The 24,736-nt window shown below is 39.9% G+C and overlaps 1 protein-coding gene across 3 annotated transcripts; it reads right to left on the bottom strand.

Moving 5' to 3' along the window:
* Positions 1-17,280: 17,280 nt before the first annotated feature.
* On the bottom strand, positions 17,281-24,138 carry LOC148344818 (uncharacterized). 3 transcript variants are annotated; one of them, XM_088307447.1, is made up of 8 exons: positions 24,049-24,138; positions 23,269-23,388; positions 22,501-22,664; positions 21,970-22,158; positions 20,777-21,029; positions 19,601-19,696; positions 18,388-18,540; positions 17,281-18,280 (listed from the first exon to the last, which is right to left on the bottom strand). In XM_088307447.1, the coding sequence occupies exons 5-8, from the start codon at positions 20,852-20,854 to the stop codon at positions 18,263-18,265; spliced, it is 345 nt and encodes a 114-aa protein (XP_088163573.1). In that variant the 5' UTR covers positions 20,855-21,029; positions 21,970-22,158; positions 22,501-22,664; positions 23,269-23,388; positions 24,049-24,138; the 3' UTR covers positions 17,281-18,262. The 3 variants fall into 3 exon arrangements, 1 of the variants encoding a protein (XP_088163573.1); XR_015845663.1 differs by lacking the exon at positions 20,777-21,029; XR_015845664.1 differs by lacking the exon at positions 20,777-21,029 and having other exon boundaries at positions 18,388-18,604.
* Positions 24,139-24,736: the final 598 nt, after the last annotated feature.

Here is a 24,736-nt window from a genome sequence, read left to right on the forward strand (position 1 = left end):
TTTCCACCTTTATATAGTGTAAAAAGACATCCTGAAGCCTGGGCAGTCATTAATTTGATTGTCCAATATTTCCCTTATGAGATAATGCCTCTCATAGCAAATGTGTACAGCGCGAGCTGAAAATGCATTTACAGCACTAAAAAACCAAACTTTTATAACAGCTAAACCAAACGTTTCCAATGTACATTTCCACCTTTATATAGTGTAGAAAGGCATCCTGAAGCCTGGAAAGTCATTAATTTGATTGTCCAGTATTTCCTTCATGAGATATTGCAACACTTAGAAAAAGTGTACAGCGCCAGCAGACAATGAATTTTCAGCACTAAAAAAACGAAACTTCATTAACAGCTAAACTAAACGTTTCCAATGTAAATTTCCACCCTTATATAGTGTAAAAAGACATCCTGAAGCCTGGGCAGTCATTAATTTGATTGTCCAATATTTCCCTTATGAGATAATGCCTCTCATAGCAAATGTGTACAGCGCGAACTGAAAATGCATTTACAGCACTAAAAAACCAAACTTTTATAACAGCTAAACCAAACGTTTCCAATGTAAATTTCCACCTTTATATAGTGTAGAAAGGCATCCTGAAGCCTGGAAAGTCATTAATTTGATTGTCCAGTATTTCCTTCATGAGATATTGCAACACTTAGAAAAAGTGTACAGCACCAGCAGACAATGAATTTTCAGCACTAAAAAAACGAAACTTCATTAACAGCTAAACCAAACGTTTCCAATGTAAATTTCCACATTTATAGAGTGTAAAAAGGCATCCTGAAGCCTGGGAAGTCATTAATTTGATTGTCCAGTATTTCCCTTATGAGATAATGCCTCACATAGCAAATGTGTACAGTGCGAGCTGAAAATGCATTTACAGCACTAAAAAAACAAACTTTTATAACAGCTAAACCAAACGTTTCCAATGTAAATTTCCACCTTTATATAGTGTAGAAAGGCATCCTGAAGCCTGGAAAGTCATTAATTTGATTGTCCAGTATTTCCTTCATGAGATATTGCAACACTTGGAAAAAGTGTACAGCGCCAGCAGACAATGAATTTTCAGCACTAAAAAAACGAAACTTCATTAACAGCTAAACTAAACGTTTCCAATGTAAATTTCCACCTTTATATAGTGTAAAAAGACATCCTGAAGCCTGGGCAGCCATTAATTTGATTGTCCAATATTTCCCTTATGAGATAATGCCTCTCATAGCAAATGTGTACAGCGCGAGCTGAAAATGCATTTACAGCACTAAAAAAACAAACTTTTATAACAGCTAAACCAAACGTTTCCAATGTAAATTTCCACCTTTATATAGTGTAAAAAGACATCCTGAAGCCTGGGCAGTCATTAATTTGATTGTCCAATATTTCCCTTATGAGATAATGCCTCTCATAGCAAATGTGTACAGCGCGAGCTGAAAATGCATTTACAGCACTAAAAAACCAAACTTTTATAACAGCTAAACCAAACGTTTCCAATGTAAATTTCCACCTTTATATAGTGTAGAAAGGCATCCTGAAGCCTGGAAAGTCATTAATTTGATTGTCCAGTATTTCCTTCATGAGATATTGCAACACTTAGAAAAAGTGTACAACGCCAGCAGACAATGAATTTTCAGCACTAAAAAAAACGAAACTTCATTAACAGCTAAACTAAACGTTTCCAATGTAAATTTCCACCTTTATATAGTGTAAAAAGACATCCTGAAGCCTGGGCAGTCATTAATTTGATTGTCCAATATTTCCCTTATGAGATAATGCCTCTCATTGCAAATGTGTACAGCGCGAGCTGAAAATGCATTTACAGCACGAAAAAAACAAACTTTTTTAACAGCTAAACCAAACGTTTCCAATGTAAATTTCCACCTTTATAGAGTGTAAAAAGGCATCCTGAAGCCTGGGAAGTCATTAATTTGATTGTCCAGTATTTCCCTTATGAGATAATGCCTCACATAGCAAATGTGTACAGTGCGAGCTGAAAATGCATTTTCAGCACTAAAAAACCAAACTTTTATAATAGCTAAACCAAACGTTTCCAATGTAAATTTCCACCTTTATATAGTGTAAAAAGACATCCTGAAGCCTGGGCAGTCATTAATTTGATTGTCCAATATTTCCCTTATGAGATAATGCCTCTCATAGCAAATGTGTACAGCGCGAGCTGAAAATGTATTTACAGCACTAAAAAAACAAACTTTTATAACAGCTAAACCAAACGTTTCCAATGTAAATTTCCACCTTTATATAGTGTAGAAAGGCATCCTGAAGCCTGGAAAGTCATTAATTTGATTGTCCAGTATTTCCTTCATGAGATATTGCAACACTTAGAAAAAGTGTACAGCGCCAGCAGACAATGAATTTTCAGCACTAAAAAAACGAAACTTCATTAACAGCTAAACTAAACGTTTCCAATGTAAATTTCCACCCTTATATGGTGTAAAAAGACATCCTGAAGCCTGGGCAGTCATTAATTTGATTGTCCAATATTTCCCTTATGAGATAATGCCTCTCATAGAAAATGTGTACAGCGCGAGCTGAAAATGCATTTACAGCACTAAAAAACCAAACTTTTCTAACAGCTAAACCAAACGTTTCCAATGTAAATTTCCACCTTTATATAGTGTAGAAAGGCATCCTGAAGCCTGGAAAGTCATTAATTTGATTGTCCAGTATTTCCTTCATGAGATATTGCAACACTTAGAAAAAGTGTACAGCGCCAGCAGACAATGAATTTTCAGCACTAAAAAAACGAAACTTAATTAACAGCTAAACTAAACGTTTCCAATGTAAATTTCCACCCTTATATAGTGTAAAAAAACATCCTGAAGCCTGGGCAGTCATTAATTTGATTGTCCAATATTTCCCTTATGAGATAATGCCTCTCATAGCAAATGTGTACAGCGCGAGCTGAAAATGCATTTACAGCACTAAAAAAACCAAACTTTTATAACAGCTAAACCAAACGTTTCCAATGTAAATTTCCACCTTTATATAGTGTAAAAAGACATCCTGAAGCCTGGGCAGTCATTAATTTGATTGTCCAATATTTCCCTTATGAGATAATGCCTCTCATAGCAAATGTGTACAGCGCGAGCTGAAAATGCATTTACAGCACTAAAAAACCAAACTTTTATAACAGCTAAACCAAACGTTTCCAATGTAAATTTCCACCTTTATATAGTGTAGAAAGGCATCCTGAAGCCTGGAAAGTCATTAATTTGATTGTCCAGTATTTCCTTCATGAGATATTGCAACACTTAGAAAAAGTGTACAGCGCCAGCAGACAATGAATTTTCAGCACTAAAAAAACGAAACTTCATTAACAGCTAAACCAAACGTTTCCAATGTAAATTTCCACCCTTATATAGTGTAAAAAGACATCCTGAAGCCTGGGCAGTCATTAATTTGATTGTCCAATATTTCCCTTATGAGATAATGCCTCTCATAGCAAATGTGTACAGCGCGAGCTGAAAATGCATTTACAGCACTAAAAAACCAAACTTTTATAACAGCTAAACCAAAACTGGGTTTAGCTAGTCAGTAAAACACTCTTTATAGTGTAGCAACGTTAGTAACGCTAAATTCTTACCTAGTTTATGAGACGAGTGCTGTACTTGACTATTTTTTGTAATTTATTATTATTATTTTTTTTTAATGCTTTATAGAGCAAATTGCACCTATGACAGTTGTTATTACCACAGAAGCCATCTCAAATGGTTGCAAACTCTGAGGGTGACTTTGAACCGGAAGTCCCGCCTCAATCGTCATCTGATTGACAGCGGAATCCTGGAGCCAGAGAAGAGAAAAGAATCAGACACGAAGTTGAAGAAGCGAAAAAAAATAAACATCGAATCTTAAAGTTCTCGCAACGAGGGTGACTGTTGGGGTCTGGAGAAGTGACCGGGAGATGGGGAGCCCCGTATTTTGGTCTTGGTAAGAGGGTAACTCACTTGATGTTGACGAGGGAACCTATGCCGCTATGCTATATACCGACGTGAGAAAACTACGGCCTGGGGGCCACATGCGGCCCGTTAAACGTTTTAATCCGGCCCGCCGAATTTGAAAAAAAAAAAAAAAAACCTTGTTAATGTTTTATTTTCAAAATAGTGTGGTTTTTCAAAGACAAGCTTTTGTTCACTTTCATTTAAAATTAAATGTATTTTTTTTCTCAGATGAGATGAGGTTACCAAAACACTCCATCCATCTGCTCCTGGTCCAGCCCCTCTGTCAAATTTTAGAACCCATTGTGGCCCGCCAATAAAAAAGTTTTCCCACCCCTGCTATATACTATAAACTATGTTAATGTCGTCAGGCCATTATAGAGTATTTCTTCTGACATTTTGAAGGAGAAATAATACTCAACGTTTTATTTTTTTATGATGTTTGAGGCATTCTGACTGAAATACAGTTAAATTGAGGTTACCAGTAGTCATTTCCATTACCTGTAAATGTAAATTAGAATGTAACTTACTACAGTGAACCCTCGGTTATCGCGGTTAATGGGGACCGAGACCACCCGCGAAAACTGAAAATCCGCGAAGTAGCGGCGCACCTTCAAAAATGCTTAAAAAAAAAAAAGTGCGAAGTAGCGGCGCACCTTCAAAAATGCTTAAAAAAAAAAAGTGCGAAGTAGCGGCGCACCTTCAAAAATGCTTAAAAAAATAAATAAATAAAATAATATATATATATATATATATATATATATATACGGGTAGAGAGAGAGAGGGTGAAATTCATGTTATAACAAAAAAAAAAATTATTAAAACATTTTTTTATTCCCCAGCCATTATTTTTGTATTTATTCAATTACTTCTTTTTGTATTTATTTAATTACTTCGACTTTTACCTGCTGGTACGCCGTCCGGTGTGCCCTGGCATTCTTCATTTATTTATTCATTCATAACTGACAGCCTCGCGCTCCGCTCATGCCCGGGCGGAAGGTGTTCCTCTTCGGCTTAACAACCACGCACGCCGGCCGGTCTCCTCCGGAGCTCTCGCACGGTCCCGAACGGAGCGAAATGTCGCCCCGCTAGTGCCCGGGCGGAAGTTGTTCCTCTTCGGCTTAACTGCCAGGCACGCTGGCCGGAGCTCTGGTACGGTCCGAACCGCGCGAAACGTCGCCCCAAATCGTGCCCGGGGGAACATGCTCTTCTTTGTCCACTCTCCTCTTCGCCCACGTTCTTCTTCGGCGCACGCCGGCCGTCTAACCACTCCAGCGCCCCGTCGTGCCGCTCGGCGAAACTACAATGCCCCCGAATATTTTTTAGACCCGCGAAGCACTGAACCCGCGAAAGGTGAACCGCGAAGTAGCGAGGGTTCACTGTATTGCAGCCAGATACCTATAAAATGTCATTTAATTTGCACTGTTTTGATCGCCACTGTTTTGCTCATTGAACAACAAATGAAAAGATGAATCATACACAGTGTTTGTAAAGATAATTGTCAATGTTTTATTAAATGAAATTCCAATGTAAAATTGTGTAATATTGTGTTATATAATGGGTCTACAACATACATTTCTCACAGACAAGTAGAGCTTTTTCTCATGAAATGTGTTGAAAAAAAACTAACATTTGAACATTGTTTTGCGTTACAACATCCGTGTTTACTGGTCATAAATTATTAACTTAAGTTTAATATACACTACACGAGCTGGGTAGCCACCACGCCTCAACCACCATAACAAGTTCGCTAACCCTTTAAGTCGAACGAGGTAGCTAACATATCGGGTTCAATTTGTACCAAAAATATGCTGTTGTGCCTTGTGTCTCTGTATATGTCGTCATGACGTGTCATTTGACAAAGCCTTGTGTCGATGTTAGTTGTCGATGTAACAGTCTATGTTAGATGTCAATGTATGTCTATGTTAGATCTCAATGTGTCGATGTTAGATGTCAATCTATGTGTCTATATTAGATGTGTTTATGTTAGATGTCGATGTAAATGTTTGTTAGATGTCGATGTGTGTAAGATGTCTATGTAAAGGTTGGTTAGATGTCGATGTCTATGTAAATGTTTATGATGGATGTCGATGTGTCTGTTAGATGTCCGTGTTTGTTAGATGTGATTGTAATGGTTTATGTTATAGACGTCAATGTAAGTGTCAATGTTAGATGCCCATGCATGTTTGTTAGATGTCGATATATGTGTCATTGTTACATTTCAACGTAAATGTTGTTCGTGCAAGTTTCCAGTCCTCCAGCCACGTGACATCATGCGCGTCAAAGTGATAACTCGTACATTTCACGGAGGGAAAAAAAACAGACACCATTGGTAGTTTTGACCGGGAAAAAAAAATCATTTATTTTTTTCGAACACCTCATGTCTCTTTCAGCGTAAGAATAAACATGACACGACCAAAATAAAATATACCAACACAGGCAAATATTTAAGGAGCACTCAAGAGATACACTTCAGCTCATTTAATCCCACCTATTTTTACTAACGCAAACCCTTCAATTCTAGCGCCCACAGAATAGTGTGCTATAATGCTATAAAAATATGGAGCCTTTACCTGACAGCGTTTGAATATAACTGAATTCCCATTGCTCACGAAAAACTGAGAAACTAAGAACAAACATTTCAAGCACAAGCTTGACTTGACTTCAACAGTTCTATTTTTTCTTTTGTGACAGCTCAGACATCAAAATAATGCTTTCCTTCTATAAAATAAAAACAGCATGACAAAAGGTGCTGAAATAAACTATATACGGAAGTGCGTGAGTGACAGTGTGTGCATGTGTTTTTGCAACGCATGTGTACACCCCGCCATACAAATTACACAATTCGTTGGGTATGTGGTATACACTAAAACAATTGCCTTGGAGCAAGTGAACACAACACGTCTCACACTGTATACATGCTGTAGAAGGGCTGGGCGATATGACCTCAAATCAATATCGCGAGAAATCGAGCAATTTTACCTCGATAACGATAAATGCACGATAAATTCCCACGTGGACTAAAATCAAAATAAATGCAGGAATTGCATATTGACTGTTTTTTTTATTGACCAACTGGTACACTTTACTTTCAATGAAAAATAAAAGTACAAAAATCATTTGTATGAACATTCCAAATAGCTTGCAGGGTTCGCGGTTAACTTTAAAAACTGCTTGCCCATAGGGCAAGTGCCACTAAAATTTGCCTTGCCCGAGTGGCCAAATTACTTGCCCGACTTGGGCAAGTGACAATTTTTTTTCTCTAAGAATAAAATGTTTATGGTTGTAAAATGTGCGCCACAAATGTAAATAAACATATAATCTGATAAGCATAAATTAATCTTGTTTTCATCGTCAACCATGAAACCCTACTCACAAGAGCAAATGTATCATCCTGTGCAGTTATTGAAAATGTTAATTGTAGTTTTAATAATTAACAAATCTGCATGTTAAATTGGGAAAATGATATTACAGCAATCCAGATGATCAATTTTAAGTCCAGGAGAGCGTATTAATTGAGGAATCACATGAGTAAATTATGAGTGTGGCAAATTTGTGTATTCCTTTAAGACCAGTGCCTGTGGTGCTGCCTCCATAAGAACACAGTCACTGACACTATGTCAGGTCACATCATGGAGCTAATGAATTAACAGCCAATAATCAAATATTACGCCCTTCCTTACTCACAACTGAATTGTCTACTTAAAAATATTCGAGCTATTTTAGTCATGTCAGAGGAATCCGAAATGTTCGGATTTGAACGAACTCGTCGCCAATTTTCGGCCAAAATATCGTAGGTTTTTGTTGTGTTTTTCAAACTTCAAATGAGGATGCTACGACAGCGAGTTCCAATACTGCGGGATTTATTGACGTCCACTTTAACTCGACATTCACTGAACTAACTGATCCCCGTAGCGCCCGCCCATTGCCCCCGATAAGGCCAATGGACCATACCAAAACATATGGGGTTGTCTGGGTTAAACCATCACCATACAGTGCACACAAACAGATCACACCACCGTTTTCGTCAAAATTAAAGATATTTGGCTGCTTTAAAAAATGCTTGCCCGGTCGGGCAAGTTGCCCATAATTTTACCTTGCCCGTGGCCAAATTTCACTTGCCCCGGGCAATCGGGAAGCGGTTAACCGCGAACCCTGAGCTTGCTTTGCATGACTTGAACAATGTCACAAAGAAAAAGGGTACCTCTTGCGAAATCTTTTTCTGCAAATAGATTGCGCCAAGATGCTCTCATGATGTAAATAATGGCAAATAAAAAAACGCTAAATAAAATGAAAGAAAATGTCAATGCAAGCCAAATAAACAAGTGGGTATTATCGGGGAAAATGTGCCGTCTCGAGTACTCTGCTGCGCAGTCGCCACTTGTCATCTATGTAATGCACAGTTAGGCTCAATCAGGGATCCATGTTGCGACCCGACCACAAGTCGGATGTAGATGCAAAATGCTTGACATGTCTAAGCTCCCGGCCCGATGTAGTCCATATCGGGAAATACGGCTTTCATGAAGCGTTTAAATCCTGTGCGCGCCACGTAACTAGAGGAGCTTTATCTTTAGCTATGTGCTAGGCTATCGCGTCCACCTCTGAGACGTTCTCTTGTATGGTGTCGCCTCCGTTCATGGGCTGTTGTCACTTGTCGAACCTTGCTTCTCACTTTGAACTTTCAGCACAGCATGGTTGTGTTGTGGGTGGTGAGAAAGCTTCTGGATTTGAATCGCCAGCAACGAGAGCGACAGACGGGTGGAGTCACATGACTAGAGGCGCTGTAGCGGTCTTAAAGGGGCATGAACATTGCCGCAGACAAAAGGCTTTTCTTTTTTTATTCATCGAATTTACCGACATGGGCAAAATGATTTCGGTCATTGTAATAAATTTCGGTAACGGTCAATTTTCGGTTTATCGCCCAGCCCTATGCTGTAGCATGGCTTTTTTTGCCGTGGGTGTCAAATATTTTACTTTGTTTTCAGAGTGCTTACAGACCTCTTGGTTTTGCCTCAAAATAATTGTCTGCAAAGCAGTCTGTGCCATCCGCATCATTGATGTGCAGGAGTAGCATGTTGGTAATAAATAGCTGCAAGAAGTCCGCTGTTTGCCGCAGCATCCAGTGGTCCAGCGCTCGCAGTGAAAGTCTTGTCTGGCAGCCCGAACCATCCCCAAACATTTCGAGATGCACGCCCACTAAATTCCAGAAATATAAACATGGACAAACTTGACATTCTTCCAGATTCTGTCTCTTTGCATTGTTTTGAAGTTACTCCTGCAACTTTTCCACTTCTTCGATCCTCCCCATTGTCTGAAAAAGAAGTGTATATTTTGATTTGAAATAATGACCTCAACATACCAATACATTTGTTTATCATCTGAACTGGATTATTTTGAAACAACATTTGGGATGGACATCTGGGATTTGTTGTTGTGTATATTCAGAGTAATCCTTTTCTTGTATATAGCTAAAGCAATAGTCGCTGGCCTTGAAAATGGGTACAAGACTTGACCAAATTAAGATGCCATAAGGTCTAATTTGCCCCTTCTCTACCACAACTGATTTAGAGGCCATTAGTAACAGATTTGAGAAGACCACTTTTAAAGATATGAAGCCAGAGCTCGGCACCGGACCCATTTTAATTATTTATTATAATTTTAATGTATTATTGAGCAAATGACACAATATGTCAGTAGTGATTACCACAGAAGTCATGTCAAAATAGTGCAAATTCTGAGGTCGACTTCAAATCAGACAGGCGGAGACGAGCGCCAGAGAAGAGATGAGAATCAGAAGAGATGTTGAAGAAGCTAATAACAAAAAAAACAAAAAAACACATCAAATCTCCATGTAGTAGCAACGGGGATGGCTCATGGGGTCAGGAGAAGTGAGCGGGAGATGGGGAGTATGAGGTGCCGTTGGGGACAAAAGTCAGGAATCGCTTCACACTTCTGAAATGCACTCTTACACACCAGTGAAATTGTTGTTGCTCATGCATACTTATGAAACGCTATCATACATACGAGTGAAACGCTCTCATACACACTAGTGAAATAGTTGTTGCTCATACACTCGTCAAATGCGCTCATACACATAGGTGAAACATTCTCATACACACCAGTGAAAGGCGCTCAGGCACAATTGTGAAATTATTGTTATTCATAAATACAACTGAAACATGCTCATGCCCATACACGAGTGAAATGCTTTCATACAAACACCCACACTGTTGAAAATGCTGTCATGAACACAAGATCGCTTACAAATACTAAAATGTAAAAATTAATCATTTATTTAGCAGGGATGCATGGTGGGCGACTTGTTAGCACGATGGTCTCACAATGCAGAGGTCGCGGGATTGATTCCGGCTTTCCTGTTTGGAGTTTGCATGTTTCCCACACGCCTGCGTGGGTTCTCCGGTTTCCTCCCACATTCCAAACACATGCATGGCAGGTTGTTTGGACACCCTAAATTGGTGTGAGTGTGAGCGCGGATGGTTGTTTGTCTTTGTGTGACCTGCGATTGGCTGGCAACCAGTTTAGGGTGTACCCCACCTACTGCCCCAAGATAGCTGGGATAGGCTCCAGCACCCCCCGCAACCCTTGTGAGGAGAAGCCGTACAGATAATGGATGGTGGGATGGTATTCATAATGGACGGCCGCCACGGTGGGCGACTTGTGAGCACGATGGTCTCACAATGCAGAGGTTGTGGGATCGATTCCGGCTCCGGCCTTCCTGTGTAGAGTTTGCATGTTCTCCCAAGCCTGCGTAGTTTTCTCTGAGTTCGCCAGTTTCCTCGCACATTGCAAAAACATGCATCCATTTACTCTGATGCCAATGTTTTCTGTACCTTATGGCAGATTTTTCTCTTTGCCGAAGACTATTAGCACTTGTAGAGCGAGGACCTGTGCCACAGTCGTCAACTGCACCCTAAAATCTGATCATTTTGTATTTTAGACATTACACACTACACAGTTAAAGATGGTCCAAAAAAGAAAAATGGATTAATGTATTTCAACTTACATAATACTCTTTAAAGAGCTGACCAGCTCATTCCCAGAGGTACGTATTGGGGCGTATTGGTCGTCTTTACAGAAGACTCCAGGAGGTAACTCAGGTTTGACCTTCAGCCACAACAGAGTGTTGGGTGTGAGTGCTTCCAAGTCGTTGAGGTCGGAAGATGTCCTTGTGATAGGCCTGCTGTTTATAACTGCTTCAGCCTCACCAAGCAAGGTATATTGACTTTCTTCACCCGAAATTTGTTCTTTTACAGTGACATTCAGGATTTTTCTCACAGACCAAATAAGTCGCTCACAGCTTCCTCCGTGGTGGGAACCTGCTGGGGGATTGCTATGCCACTGAATACCTTTTTGCAGCAAGTGTTTCTCGATTTACTTAGTGTTCCATTCTTTGATTGATTTCTTCATTTCACTGTCAGCTGATCTAAAGTTGGTTCCGTTATCAGAATACATCTCTCTCACTTGTCCTCTTCTGACAAGAAATCTTCGGATTGCGTTGAGACAAGCATCTGTGTCACGTGAAGATGCAATTTCCAGATGTACGGCTCGTACAGCGAGACATGTAAAAATCACGCCGTATCTCTTTACTTGTCCTCTAACCCTACTTACTTAGAATGGACCAAAATAATCAACGCCAATTCTCTTGAAAGGCGGATCGTCAGGTAGCACTCTTCTGATGACTCTAGCAGCTCGAGGTATCCAAAACTGTTGATGCAGATTAGCCATCATGTGGTTCCTTCCAGCGTGAGCTGTAATCTCATGAATGTATCTCAGGACTAGCTTTGTGTTATGTGAATCCTTGGCAAGATGGCTTGCTGTTTTGCTGTTTCAGGCATGGCTGCGTGGCTCAACTGTCCACCAACCCTCATGACACCATCTTGAAGTACTATATTGAACTTGTAAAGTGGGCTACTTTTCTTCACCCTTTTTTGTTTTTCAAATATGGCTAAATCTTTTTTGAAACTTCGCCTTTGACAGTATTTCACAAGTTCTCTTTCTGCTTTATCCAAGTCGTCGCAGGTCAAATACTTTCCTTTGACAGTTCTCTTGAATAAATTCATCTTGCCTTCTTCACCTAATGTGATTAACTCCTTTCTATTTTCCTTTACTCTGTCAGTAAGTCTTTCAGCTTTAGAAACCAGGCTACGGCCTGCTTCAATGCTGTCCAAGACGAATAATGGTTCATCCACTGGCCCAGAGAATCTTTGGGCTACAGTGACTGAATTACATGCACTTGAGTCACTCATTTGACCTCCAGGTCATTAATTGGTAATTTGAAGTGGTTTTTGTGTTTAACTAAATTCCTGGACACTGCCTGATTTTTTTCAGAGCTGTACAACCACTAGAAAGGGTGGTTCCCACAATGTGAGTTTTGCTCAGGTGGCCCAACAATGTCACAAAAACAAGTAGGGGTGTGTGTGTGTGTTTGTATAAGCTACATTTTGGGGACCAACATCGGACAGCACACCCACTGTAGGGGACCAAAATTTTTGTGGGGACCAAAAATCTGGGCCCCACAAAAAAGAGCATTGAATTCAGTGATAAGAAGCTCAGGGGGAGGTCCTGTCAAAGTTTCAGGGCTTCCCAGGAAGGTCACAAAAACAAGACGAGTGTGCTAGAAATGTGTGTGCGGAAAAATTACTCAGGATCGCTGTCTAGTGGTCGGTCCCGGTACTGCACTTACGCACACTTCACACACTCGGCTGGTCTGCGCATGTGCAGGACAGTCTGCTTTATGTCAGGCAGCCACCCTCCCCTCCCCCACAGCCCAACCCGAAAAATTGAGATGTTAGTTAAGTATTTATTCCTATTATTGAGTGAGATTACATATTTTTACTTGGCAGCTGGCACAACAGCTAAGCTTGGAGCACAGTTATTGCAAAATAAAATAAATAAACAGTAACAACAATAACGATTGTTAATATTGTTATACTTTATAGCGTAACCTATTTATACTAATTTTCTGTATGCAATTTCAAGTGCAACTAATATAGTTGTGCATATAGATAGCCACCAAACTCCATACATTAGATAAAAATAAGAGCCACGATGTTAACCAATTAACAGTTCAAGAAAAAAGCAGACATCCAAGAACTTGCTTTGTTACTTTTGCGTGGCCAGAACTACAAACCCCAAAGCAGAGCAAACCCAAAACATCAGAGAAAGTACAATACTTTTGTCAAGGAGTGGTGCTGCTGCTTTGCGATCGCTGCCACCATAGTGAACGCGCTCCCACATTCGTGCACACGCACACATGCCACACACCTGTTTTCCACGTCCTGTCAGTCCACTCCGTCGGTCCGCATTTATTTCGTTGGTCAGCCATCACGGTTGGGTGCGCACTAGATCGCTGTTAAACCATCTTCTACGCCACAGTCCTCGTGTTCAACAAACATTTCTCCCGAATTCGCCTACCATGCACAACTCTCCACTTTCAAACCGAGCGCCGCTGTTACTTCCGGGTTTTTAGCGCCAAGCACTTGACGTCATGGCGAAATACTAGGTTTTAAAATAAAAATTTTCTTTTTTTTGTACAGTCTAAGTGCATGGGGTTATGATAGATCGAATGAGTATACCTTTATGTACTCACTAACATTTATGTTGATCATAAAATGTTGTTTTGATGAAGAAAACTGTTATTTTTTAGAATCAATTGGCTTAGGGCACTTGGGCAAACTACGGCCCGGGGGCCACTTGTGGCCCGTTAAACGTTTCAATCCAGCCCCCCAAACTTGAAAAAAATTAAATGAATAAGCCTTGTTAATGGTTTATTTTCTAAATACTGTGGTTTTTCAAAGACATATATATTGTTGTAATGCTTTTGTTCACTTTCGTTTAAAATTAAATGTATTTTAGGACTCATTGTGCCCCCCCCCTCCCAATCAAAAAGTTTGCCCATCCCTGGCATAGTGGATGGGCCGAGGAGTTTAAAAGGCACACATCATGCATTTTTCAGTCAGTTTTAGCCAGGGCTTGGTATGGGGAAGACCAGCTGGTTTACATGTAATCATTAAATTTTCCCAAGTTTTATTTAAGTTAATTGGACAAAACAAAAAAACCGCAATATTCTTCTGCCAGAAAGTATGTAATATTCTTCTGCCATTTTATTGTAGAGGGCCATTTTGAGCCCCTAACAATATTATTCAACCAAGAGATCATGAGTCGTCGCCCACTTACTTTCTGAAGTCAGCTGGGATGTCACGGCTGTGACCCTCGTGAGGATAAAGTGGTTCAGATGGAAAAGTAGGACTAAGGGCTTTTTCTCAGGTTTCCATGCGCAAATCCATGTATATTAGGTTAATTGGAGACTCTAAATTCTCTACTCATCAAATGACATTCGTGACCCTGATGGATAGATAAAATAGATTATTAATCTGCCATGGGAAGTCCAAGGTGTCTGGTAGAAAGAAATGCATTCATACACTCATTACACAGTCAACCAAGCAAAGACACAAAGCCTAGGGCAGGGACGGGCAAACTTTTTGATTGGAGGACCACAATGGGTTCTAAAATATGACAGAGGGGCCGGACCAGGAGCAGATGGATGGAGTGTTTTGGAAACCTCACCTCATCTGAGAAAAAAAATACATTTAATTTTAAATGAAAGTGAATAAAAGCATTCCAACAATAATATTTGTCTTTGAAAACCACAGTGTTTAGAAAATAAAACATTAACAAGGTTTATTCATTCAATTTTTTTCAAGTTCGGCGGCCCGGATTAAAACTTAACGGGCCGCATGTGGCCCCCGGGCCGTAGTTTGCCCTCGCCTGGCCTAGGGCATAAACACATACATGTAATATCCAATCCGCTTATTCTCACAAGGATAGCGTGCTGGAGCCTACCCAGCTGTCAACGGACAGTAGGCGGGGCACACCCTGAAGTGGTTGCCAGCCAATCGCAGGGCACGCAAAGACGAACAACCATCTGCGCTCAAACTCACTCACAAATGCAACCTCCACACAGGAAAGCTGGGTCCCGGGATCGAACCCTGCACCTTGGGACTGCGAGCCGGATGTCCTAACCAGTCTTAACTCATTAAATACCAGCCATTTTCACTGGAGCAACCCGCTCAATCCCAGCGTTTTCCTGGGTTTTGACTAATATTGCAAGGCCCACAGAATATTGTATTCTAATGCTATATAGACATGGAGCACACCCGAAGAAAGATTAGACTCTCTTCTTTCAACAGAAAAAAAATGTGTGTTCCTATCTTTTTCCATTCTTGAGCAATCGGCATTTGAAAATAGCTAAATTTCATGAAAACTCCAATCCCTGGGGAAAAAACTGAGAAAATGAGCTTTTTGTAAACTGATGCATTTTGACCATAATTTGAATTTTGACACTATTATTTATGGCTTTTATGACACCTCTAACATCTAAATAATGCATGCCTTCTATAAAATAACAAAAAAAAAGCACAAAAAATGTTTTTGATAAAATAAATTTATTTGCACATAACACTAAACGACTGAACTGTTGAACTATGTACAAAAATGAAATACATCAGTGTCATACATACTTTTTTTTTGTGTGATATAAAATAAAACAGTTGCCTTGATGCAAGGGCACACAACATAGTTCACACCACATTCTTGTTTCACTCCGTTTGCCTTTGCGCAAACAGACCCGACACTTTCGTTGTGGTCTGGCTTTGCTGGTCCGTGGAAAATAGGCGAGCTTGTGTTTGTCCACTGGGGTTTGTGTGAAAATAATTGTCTGGGAAGTGATTGCTGGCATCCGCGATGTGCTGCAGAAGCTCATCCGTGAGAAACAGCTGCAGGAAATCAGCTGGCGCCTCAGACTCCAAATGGGCAGCGGCATTCAGTGGTCCAGGGGTTGCTGTAAAGTCGATTTTCCTCGGTTGCCATCCAGTGTGACGCCATCCGGAACCACTGCTTCCTGATGCACAACCTGTAAATTACAGAAATATAAACAATTGGAAATATATATTTATTGCTGCATTTTATTGCTGGCGTGTGAAGTTTCATATTATAATTTACCTTTCTTTACACCAACAAGACGAGGAGGAACTTTCTTGCCGCGGGATGCACAATCTGTGAATTTTAGAAAGTATGCATGATTACCACACCATTCAGTATTGTTGTTTCCTCGTCGGGGAGGAGATGCGCTCGCGCGTAACTGCACATTTACGCGACATTTTCTGCCCGCAAGATGCATGATATGTACAATAAAAGCATGAGGGCTAAAACCACATGTTCAATGGTAACTTGCGAGCGTTTACTTCCTCGTCGGCGAGGACTTACGCTCGCGTGTAATTGTGCAATAGGCGCCCGGACGAGAAAGTCAGCGAGCAAGCTTGCGTCTAACTGCACATTTACGCGACATTTTCTGCCCGCAAGATGCATGATATGTACAATAAAAGCATGAGGGCTAAAACCACATGTTTAATGGTAACTTGCGAGCGTTTACTTCCTCGTCGGCGAGGACTTACGCTCGCGTGTAATTGTGCAATAGAGGCGGCCGGACGAGGAAGTCAGCGAGCAAGCTCGCGTCTAACTGCACATTTACGCGACATTTTCTGCCCGCAAGATGCATGATATGTACAATAAAAGCATGAGGGGTAAAACCACATGTTCAATGGTAACTTGCGAGCGCTTACCTCCTCGTTCGGGGGGATCTGGTGAGGACTCTCAGCTGCTTTGGCTATTGTCCGAAGGCAGGCGATGCAGGCCGCAAGGCACGCGCACCCTCTTTAGACGCCGTTTTGTTGTGACGACGACGAAGCGTCATCCTCTCAACCAAAGCGTCTCCATCGCCTTGATGCTTTTAGGAAGCTTTTTTTTACAAAAAAGCATTCCTCGATCGTCATTTGCTTGGAGGATTTCATTGCTAACGCTACTAATGCGACTGCTGCTAGTGCTGCCGATGCTGCTGCTACCCACGCTGCTCTCCACACTTATAAGTCTACCCCAGGATCCCGCCCCCCCATTTGTACCTCTGGCGCAGATTCAAGGCGGATCTTTTGCACCTCTGCCCCCTGCTGGGTGATTTTTACATGATTCACAATGCGGACAAGGCTGATTCTCAGTCAGAGGTTGCATCAGACCCTTATGTACACTATGACGTAAAAAAGACAGGAAACGTACTTATACGTCTTTGGTAGAGGGCGCCATTGCATTAAAAGACGTCTTTGTACGTCTAAGGGAGTAAATGAGTTGAACAAAGTACAGGGTCCTTCACCTGACTACAGATGATCTTCTGGGGACTTTATTTGGTTTTAATCACTTTTGGGGTCTGTATCTATGCACACTCCCTGGTTTTGCTACCTTCCCGGGTACCACATACACACTGCTTAGTTTCTCTGCCTTCGTGGGTACCACATACATATTGCTTGGTTTCTCTGCCTTCCTGGGTACGACATACACACTGCCTGGTTTTGCTACCTTCCTGGGTACCAGTCACACAAACGTCAGACGACTCAGCACATACCGACTGTTTCAGCACTACACACTTTCACTCCAAGGCAGTGCTGTGAACCAACTTACTGACAAGAGGTAGTATTTAGAATTTTAAAAAGTGCTTGAAAGGTTTTGTTCATGTAAAACCAACAGATTATGACATTATTATTATTATTTAAATCAGTATTAAACAGCATCAGCATAGGTTAAAGATATTATACAGACTATATACGATAAAAAAATACTAAACCACCCTTGCTTTTCCGTCATTTCTTGTATAAGTTAACACACAGATGTATAACATTTGTTTATACAAATATAACGATTAAAAAGTAGCTGATTAGAGTTTTAATTTTGTATTCATTAATCTGTAATAAAAATGGACATATTTTGGTTAATAAAATTAACAAGAAATAAAAGTAAAGGGTGTTCTAATACTTTTTTCAAGATTGTCCTAACATACATTTAATGTTTACAGTATATGTCTTCGGAAGAAGCGCAGCATTAGATTTTTTTTTTGTTCTCTCTCTTTGACTTCTGAATTTGAATTTCTGTCACAGATGTGCTTGAATTCTATTTTGGATGATTTGTGTTAAACTGCACAAATATTTGAAGAGCCATAGAATTCAAGAATCACACCAGTGCTGCTACTCCTCCGAACGGGTGAACGCCCTTGATTAACAACCTGCGTTGAGGTGGCTTTTGAGATTCGTGGTGTGGGAGAAAAATCTCTGAAGGCATTCTTAGACTTCAAGAGAGGGTCCACAATTTTCAAAGATTCACTTCCGTCTGAATCAGAGGCCTCACTTGTATCCGGAATATATTCATCTCCACTGTCATCTGAGTTGGAGTAATAATGCTTATCCATTCCAAAGTCAGCCTGTTTTTTTAATCTAAAAAACAACAACAACAACGAAATATAAAGGATAGAAAGCAGGAGACCAATAAAATATATGCAATTTGCTTGTAAGATTCCCTGAAATCTATATGGGTTGTTTACCTGTATACTTTTGGTCCTCCTGAGCCTTGGGATAGTAATATGGTTTGGGTCTGAGGCACAAAGTTCAGGGGCAGGATTTGACAATGATTCATCAGAATCTGTGTCGTTATTCCAAGGAAGATTCAGCCCATATTTTTTGTCCAAGGGAGGAGACTGGGTTGCATCAGAGTCCAAGAGAAAATTGAGAACCCATTAAATACTTAATCCCCAGAGGAATCTGCACAGAAAAAGGTCTTAATTCTATTTGAAAAAAAAAAAAAACTAAAATATTGATGAATGATATTATGACAAAATAATGTAATAACAAAATTAGAATGATTTTAGGAAATTATTTGCAAAACCAAAACATTGTGGTACGATAATAATGCATATAATTATTCTACGCAGCTATATTTAACAAAAACACTTAATTGACCGTAACAAAAAGCTCCCGGGAGGAAAACTACATTAAATGTTTTTTTAACAGGGCAGTGAAAATATTGGAAAATAAAAAAAATAATGAATAAAATAATATGAAAAAAGAATTCAATGTGTATCGATGGACCCATATGAAATACTTATATCGCTATGTACTTATCAGCCATATCGCCCAGCCCAATATGTAACTGCAACTTCAAAACCTCGGGCCATAACAGGATTGTAACATGGGATGCATATCTTCATTCCTAAATTTGTAGATCCCGAGGAGGCTGCTCAATGGTCCTGGTAATGTAAACCTCAACCAATTCGGTCACAGCCAATGTTCTCCATCCTTGTTAAGAAGTTTTGAAATGATTTAATAGATATACTATTGCAAACTATACCAGAATTTTATACATTTTAAACTTTTGATCACAATTTTACCTATTTTCTAAAAATCTGAAGAATCCACATGCCAAATCACCTGCTGTGGACACATAGGTTCTGTTCTGACAGATAATTCAGTTACAGGTTGTGTACTTAAAGCCAATAAGAGGGCAATGCAGCAGTCGACAGCCTGACGAAAGCTTAAGTCTCCCAATGAGAGAACTGTAGTGGCTGGTAGGTTCTTAGATTGTAACATAGTAAAGACATACACTACGCATAACTGTATATCATCTGATGATGAGGGAAAATATTATTAGCTACGATTTATGTCCAGATATATTAGAAAACTTGTCCAACCAGCACAGGTCTATCTAACTGTAATTTTAACATCTCAAGACACGACAGGATGACCACATGATACGCATACCTCCTTTTCAGAGTCTGTCAAACCTTGAGAAGGCTGCTTCGATGTTCTGGTGGCATCAACCTCAGCCGATTCAGTCATTGTCGGTTGTCCTCCATCCTAATGAACAAGTTGAATATTAATTTAATGAATTAAAAAAAAGAAAATGGATCAGAATTTTACACATTTTAACGAACAAGTTCACGAATGAAACAAAACCAATTACTTTAGCGCATGACAATTAATCTTCAGTAGAGATATGTTGTGACTGATATTTCAGTCACAGGTTGTCTTTTGAACGCCACCAGGGCCGCAATGGAGCACAGGACAGCCAAAAGTCTTCTTGTCGGACAGCTGTAGTGGCTGGTAGGTTCTAAGATTATAACATAGTAAAGGCACATACAACTCCTAACTGTATTTCATATGATAATGAAGGAAAAGATGATTAGCTATGATTTATGTCAACAATAAAAATGGCTCTACGGGGTCCCCACGAACGCAAACCTGACAGTTGGGTGTCAGATGGCCAACATACCTGACTCGCAATTCAACTCAACTGGACCCCACAACACAAGAAAAAGCTGAGTGAGCCTCAAACCAGACATACACATTCACTGACAAATATCCTGTGACACCAGATATATTAGAAGTCTTGTCTAATCAGCACACGTCTATCTAACTGCAATTTTAACATCTCGAGACACGACAGGATGAGCACACGATACGCATACCTCCATTTCTGAGTCTGTAAAGCCTGGAGGAGGCTGCTTCGATGTTTTAGTAGCATCATAAATTTATTGAATTAATTATATTTGAGGTTGGATTAGATTTTTACACATTTTAAGCCTTAGCCACCCAAAACAAAACATAAGCTCATGAATGAAATAAAACTAATTAATTTCGCCCATGCCAATTAATCTTCTGTAGACACGTGTTGTGACCAGTGTTGTTTTTGGCAGGCATTTTAGATTTTGTCCAAGTCATTTGGACAAAGTGCTGATTTGTTTACATCACATTTAGTCATCCCAATTCGTTATAGTTTTAGTCCAGTTTTAGTCAACGAAAACTAAAAAAGGGTTTTAGTCCAGTTTTAATCGACGGAAACGCAAAAAAAGTTTTACCCTAGTTTTCGTCAATTTATTCACAAAGATTTTAGTCCAAGCGGCACGGTGGCCCAACTGGTTAGCATGATGGCCTCACAATATTGAGGTCGTAGGTACGATTCTGGCTCCGGCCTTCCTGCGTGGGTTTCCTCTGGGTAATCCGGTTTCCTCCCATATTCTTAAAACATGCATGGCAAGTTGCTTGGAGACTCTAATTGCCCCGAGGCATGAGTGTGAGCGTGGATGGTTGTTCGTCTATGCATGTCCTGCGATTGGCTGGACACCAATTCAGGGTGTACCTCGCCTACTGCCGAAGACAGCTGGGATAGGCTCCAACACCCCCCGCGACCCTAGTGAGGAGAAGCGGTACAGATAACGGATGGATGGATGGATGGATGGGTTTAAGTCCATTTGAGTTAAAACAAGGCATTCAAGGTTTCCACCCAATAACAAAGACTTTTGGATGGACTACTAAGGATTCTTCATTACAAACAGAAAAAAGTGGCAACAGTGGAATCAATACTCACTGCTCCAAAATAAGCAGAGAAGCAAAACATTTTGTTGGGCAACTGTTGTGGCTTTATTTCACTAAAAGCAACATAAAATAATTTATGAACCACATGCTAACAATTTTGTCTAGTCAACGAAAAAAATTCATGTACATCACGTCATGTTTTCGTCATAAAAGAACCTCGTATAGCTTGTCATCGTCATTAAAAAAGGGGCGTTAACGAAGTATTTTCGTCATAGTCATCAGTGACGAAAACAACACTGGTTGTGACTGATATTTCAGTCCCAGGTTGTCTCCTGAACACCACCAATTGGGCAAGGGCGCGCAGGAAAGCCTGGGGTCTTCTATTTTTACAGTATAGAAAGGCTAAATATCAAATTGAAACAGTGTTTTATATCATGAATATACAGGGTTGGTGCTGGTTCTGGTAGGGAAACCACAACATAAAGATGTCCTTAATTAGTCCCACAATGGGGATATTTGCAATATGGCATATGATGGCCTAACAGGGCCACCGCCCAGAAAGGAGTAACGCAGAACTTTGTAATACTGTCACTCCCTGACCAGTTCGTTGTTCCTGCAGAGCCAAACTTTGACTCAGACCCACAAATTTGAATTACAGATAGTGGACAATGGAGAACTCCCCCAGTCAGTCAGCATGTTCAACTTCCATAGAAACCTCACATACATTTATTAGATTGCCAAACTAATTGGAAACTACATCACCAGAACACCACAAGTGGGCTCTGTTATTGTACTTAAAGATGCATCTTACAAACCTGTGTTCTCCAAGGCCAGCTGGTCCATAGTCTTAAGTTATTTCTTCGCCAACATCAATGTCTCGGAGCGCAAACAGACAGAGGTGTGGTCTGTCCTCTGTTGTCATCTTCTTCATTTTACAGTTGGGGTGCATGTGGTCATCATTAACCAGTCTTCCCAGACTGCCATCTTCTTGAGCTGCCTCAACACTTAAAATAGATTAAAAAAAAAAAAAACAATTATTCAATCAATGTCAGAAATTAATCTTTGAGACAATCTTGTGTACACAAAACATAAAAATAGGAAATCCACAATTTTTAAATCTAAATCAAATCATACAAGAAATTTCTATTGGAATCAGACCCTATTAACAGCTTGTCTTTGAGACTTCATGATCTATATTTTCATTTGTACAGATTCAACGCATGAATAAAAGTAATTATACATTTTTGCTTAGAGAATGATTTTTCCCCTAACACTTATGGGATGAGTATGTGTTTATTTTTTTAAATAAAAACAAAAATAAGATAACATCTCAATCTTTGCCTCACCTCCAAGTTTTTTCTTGCCGGCGGAAGTCAAACAAAAAGACAGTGCCTCTTCCATCCATCTTCCTGCGTTGAGATTCATCAGAATCTATCAATTTTCCTCTGTACTCCATAATAAAGAATAAAGTCGTCTTTCCTGAAAGGGGCCTTGGTAAATACTCCTCGACCTAGTTAACAGGGAAATCAAGTTAGCTTCGTCATATTTTTAAGCACACAAATAAGGAGTCATCATATTCATTTGGGCCACTATACTAATGTAGGGTGGTTTGAAACATTGCTTCTTGTGAGGGATAGAGCAGAGCCCTTCTTTATGATTTTAAAGGAACAGACCAGCCAAAATTCATTTTCCAGCATTGCATTAGCCAGTATGTATTAGGACTGAAAGTACAAATGTCAATTGCACCTGGTTACGTAAAAAAAAAACTTTAAGATTATTTAGTTTCAAAACAATGACATACACTGTACACAGTCATATTGGATCGCGTCACGTGATCTCTGTGACGTATTACGTGCTTTACACTAGACTATCAATATCGGACTTGTTCACCGGTCTATTGTGGTATAAAAATGCCGGAGGGCGTCATCAAGTACAGCCTTAATTTAGATAGAACTCCTACCATCAGGTTTCACACTCACTGAAATAACTTGAAACTGACAAAAGTGGCAAAAGAAAAGGTCAAGACACTCTTAATGTAAAATAACCACTTAAAAAACGATGTCAGCTTGGTTATAAGAAAATAATATATCTTAGCAAAAGCGTTAACATCATACCTTTAAATTAGTTTATATACTTCGCTTCTAACTCTGCAGTCTTGTCCAGACCCTTGACTGCATGTTCAATAGTATCCTGCTTTGGGGACTTCCTGCATCTCAGGGAAGGCATTGTTTATTCTATAAAGAAAAAAGACAGTATTGTGTTGAGAATTATTAATACTATGGGCTAAATGGAGTTTTAACAATATCAGTGTAAGAAAAATAAATTATAAATTAAAAAAATATCAATTCCTCCATCCCAATTAACGATTTCAACCATAATAGTTTATATTGAAGTTTAAACAACAGACACAGACAGATTTATGCAGTGTGACTACAAAAATCTTACCAAAATTGCATTCACAGTAACCTTTGCTTTAAGAATCATGTAATCAACCAGTGAACATCGTGTCTTACACAAAAATTAATGACAGAAATTATCATGGTACTTGCATTCTGTGGTTCTATAACAAAAGTGCAAGCTGTTAGCTCCGCAAAGCTAACGCAACAAGCTAGCGTCCCTCGTGCTCACATTCAATGCAAACCTGACCACCGGATGACAATACGCGTCGGTTTAGTTCTTTAAATGAGTAAAAGCACCATGACGTTTTATAATTATTCAATGCTTAACTGGAGCTCGTCAATTATGTCGATGTAGGAGCACATGTTTGCTAGGCCAGTGTTGTAGGCCCACATCCATGGTGCTACTTTGTATAGTGTTTTCCACACAACTATCTCTAACTATGAACAAATGCACTCGACGCATGTTTTGAAAAAAACCCAACGAAAAACACTTACCTCTCCGTTTCAACAGCAGTTCGAACTTCGAAGTGGTGATATTCTCCAGCGTTAAGCACCTGCTCGAACTGCGAATAGGTCAAATTCAACAGCGTCTTTTTTCTGTCTTAATAAGGACGCGATGAGAGGAGGAGCGCTTGCCTTTTCGTCAGCACGCCCCGCGCGGGTGGTGCTGCTTTATCACTCTCTATCTGTGCCCGCCCGCCGGCATGTCGATAGAAAAATAATATTCCTTCAAACATTACTTTCATCTTCTTAACGTTTTGTAGTGAATTTAACAGGTTCACCACTTTTTTCAAATACACCAATGGAAAACAGGTCTTAATTGAGGAAACATACAAAGAGCGTCTCACAAACACCTTATGATGAGCAATGTAATTTGATCACGTTTTTTGTCACTGCCTGGACGTTGGGTTCACTGGCCTGGTGGCAGTGGCTTGTAGACACTGTCACTGAGTGGGAACGGATCTCAAGGTGGGTCAAACTAACCCAAGCAGTGGATCGGTCCGTTTTTTAAATTTATTAATTTTTTTATTTTATGTATTTATTTATTATTTAATACAAGGGCTTCGGCTCACTACCAGTGGGCGGGACCAAAGAATTTGGGTTTCCTTTGAGCTAGGAGGCAGTCAAAGGCAGTCCAATCCCCGGCAACATAAAGCGCCTAGTTCTGGGGACATGGAATGTC

This window comes from Idiotropiscis lumnitzeri, chromosome 1 (genome assembly GCF_059441095.1).
Source record: "Idiotropiscis lumnitzeri isolate Australia: NSW breed Sydney's pygmy pipehorse chromosome 1, RoL_Ilum_1.0, whole genome shotgun sequence".
Lineage (NCBI taxonomy): Eukaryota > Metazoa > Chordata > Actinopteri > Syngnathiformes > Syngnathidae > Idiotropiscis > Idiotropiscis lumnitzeri.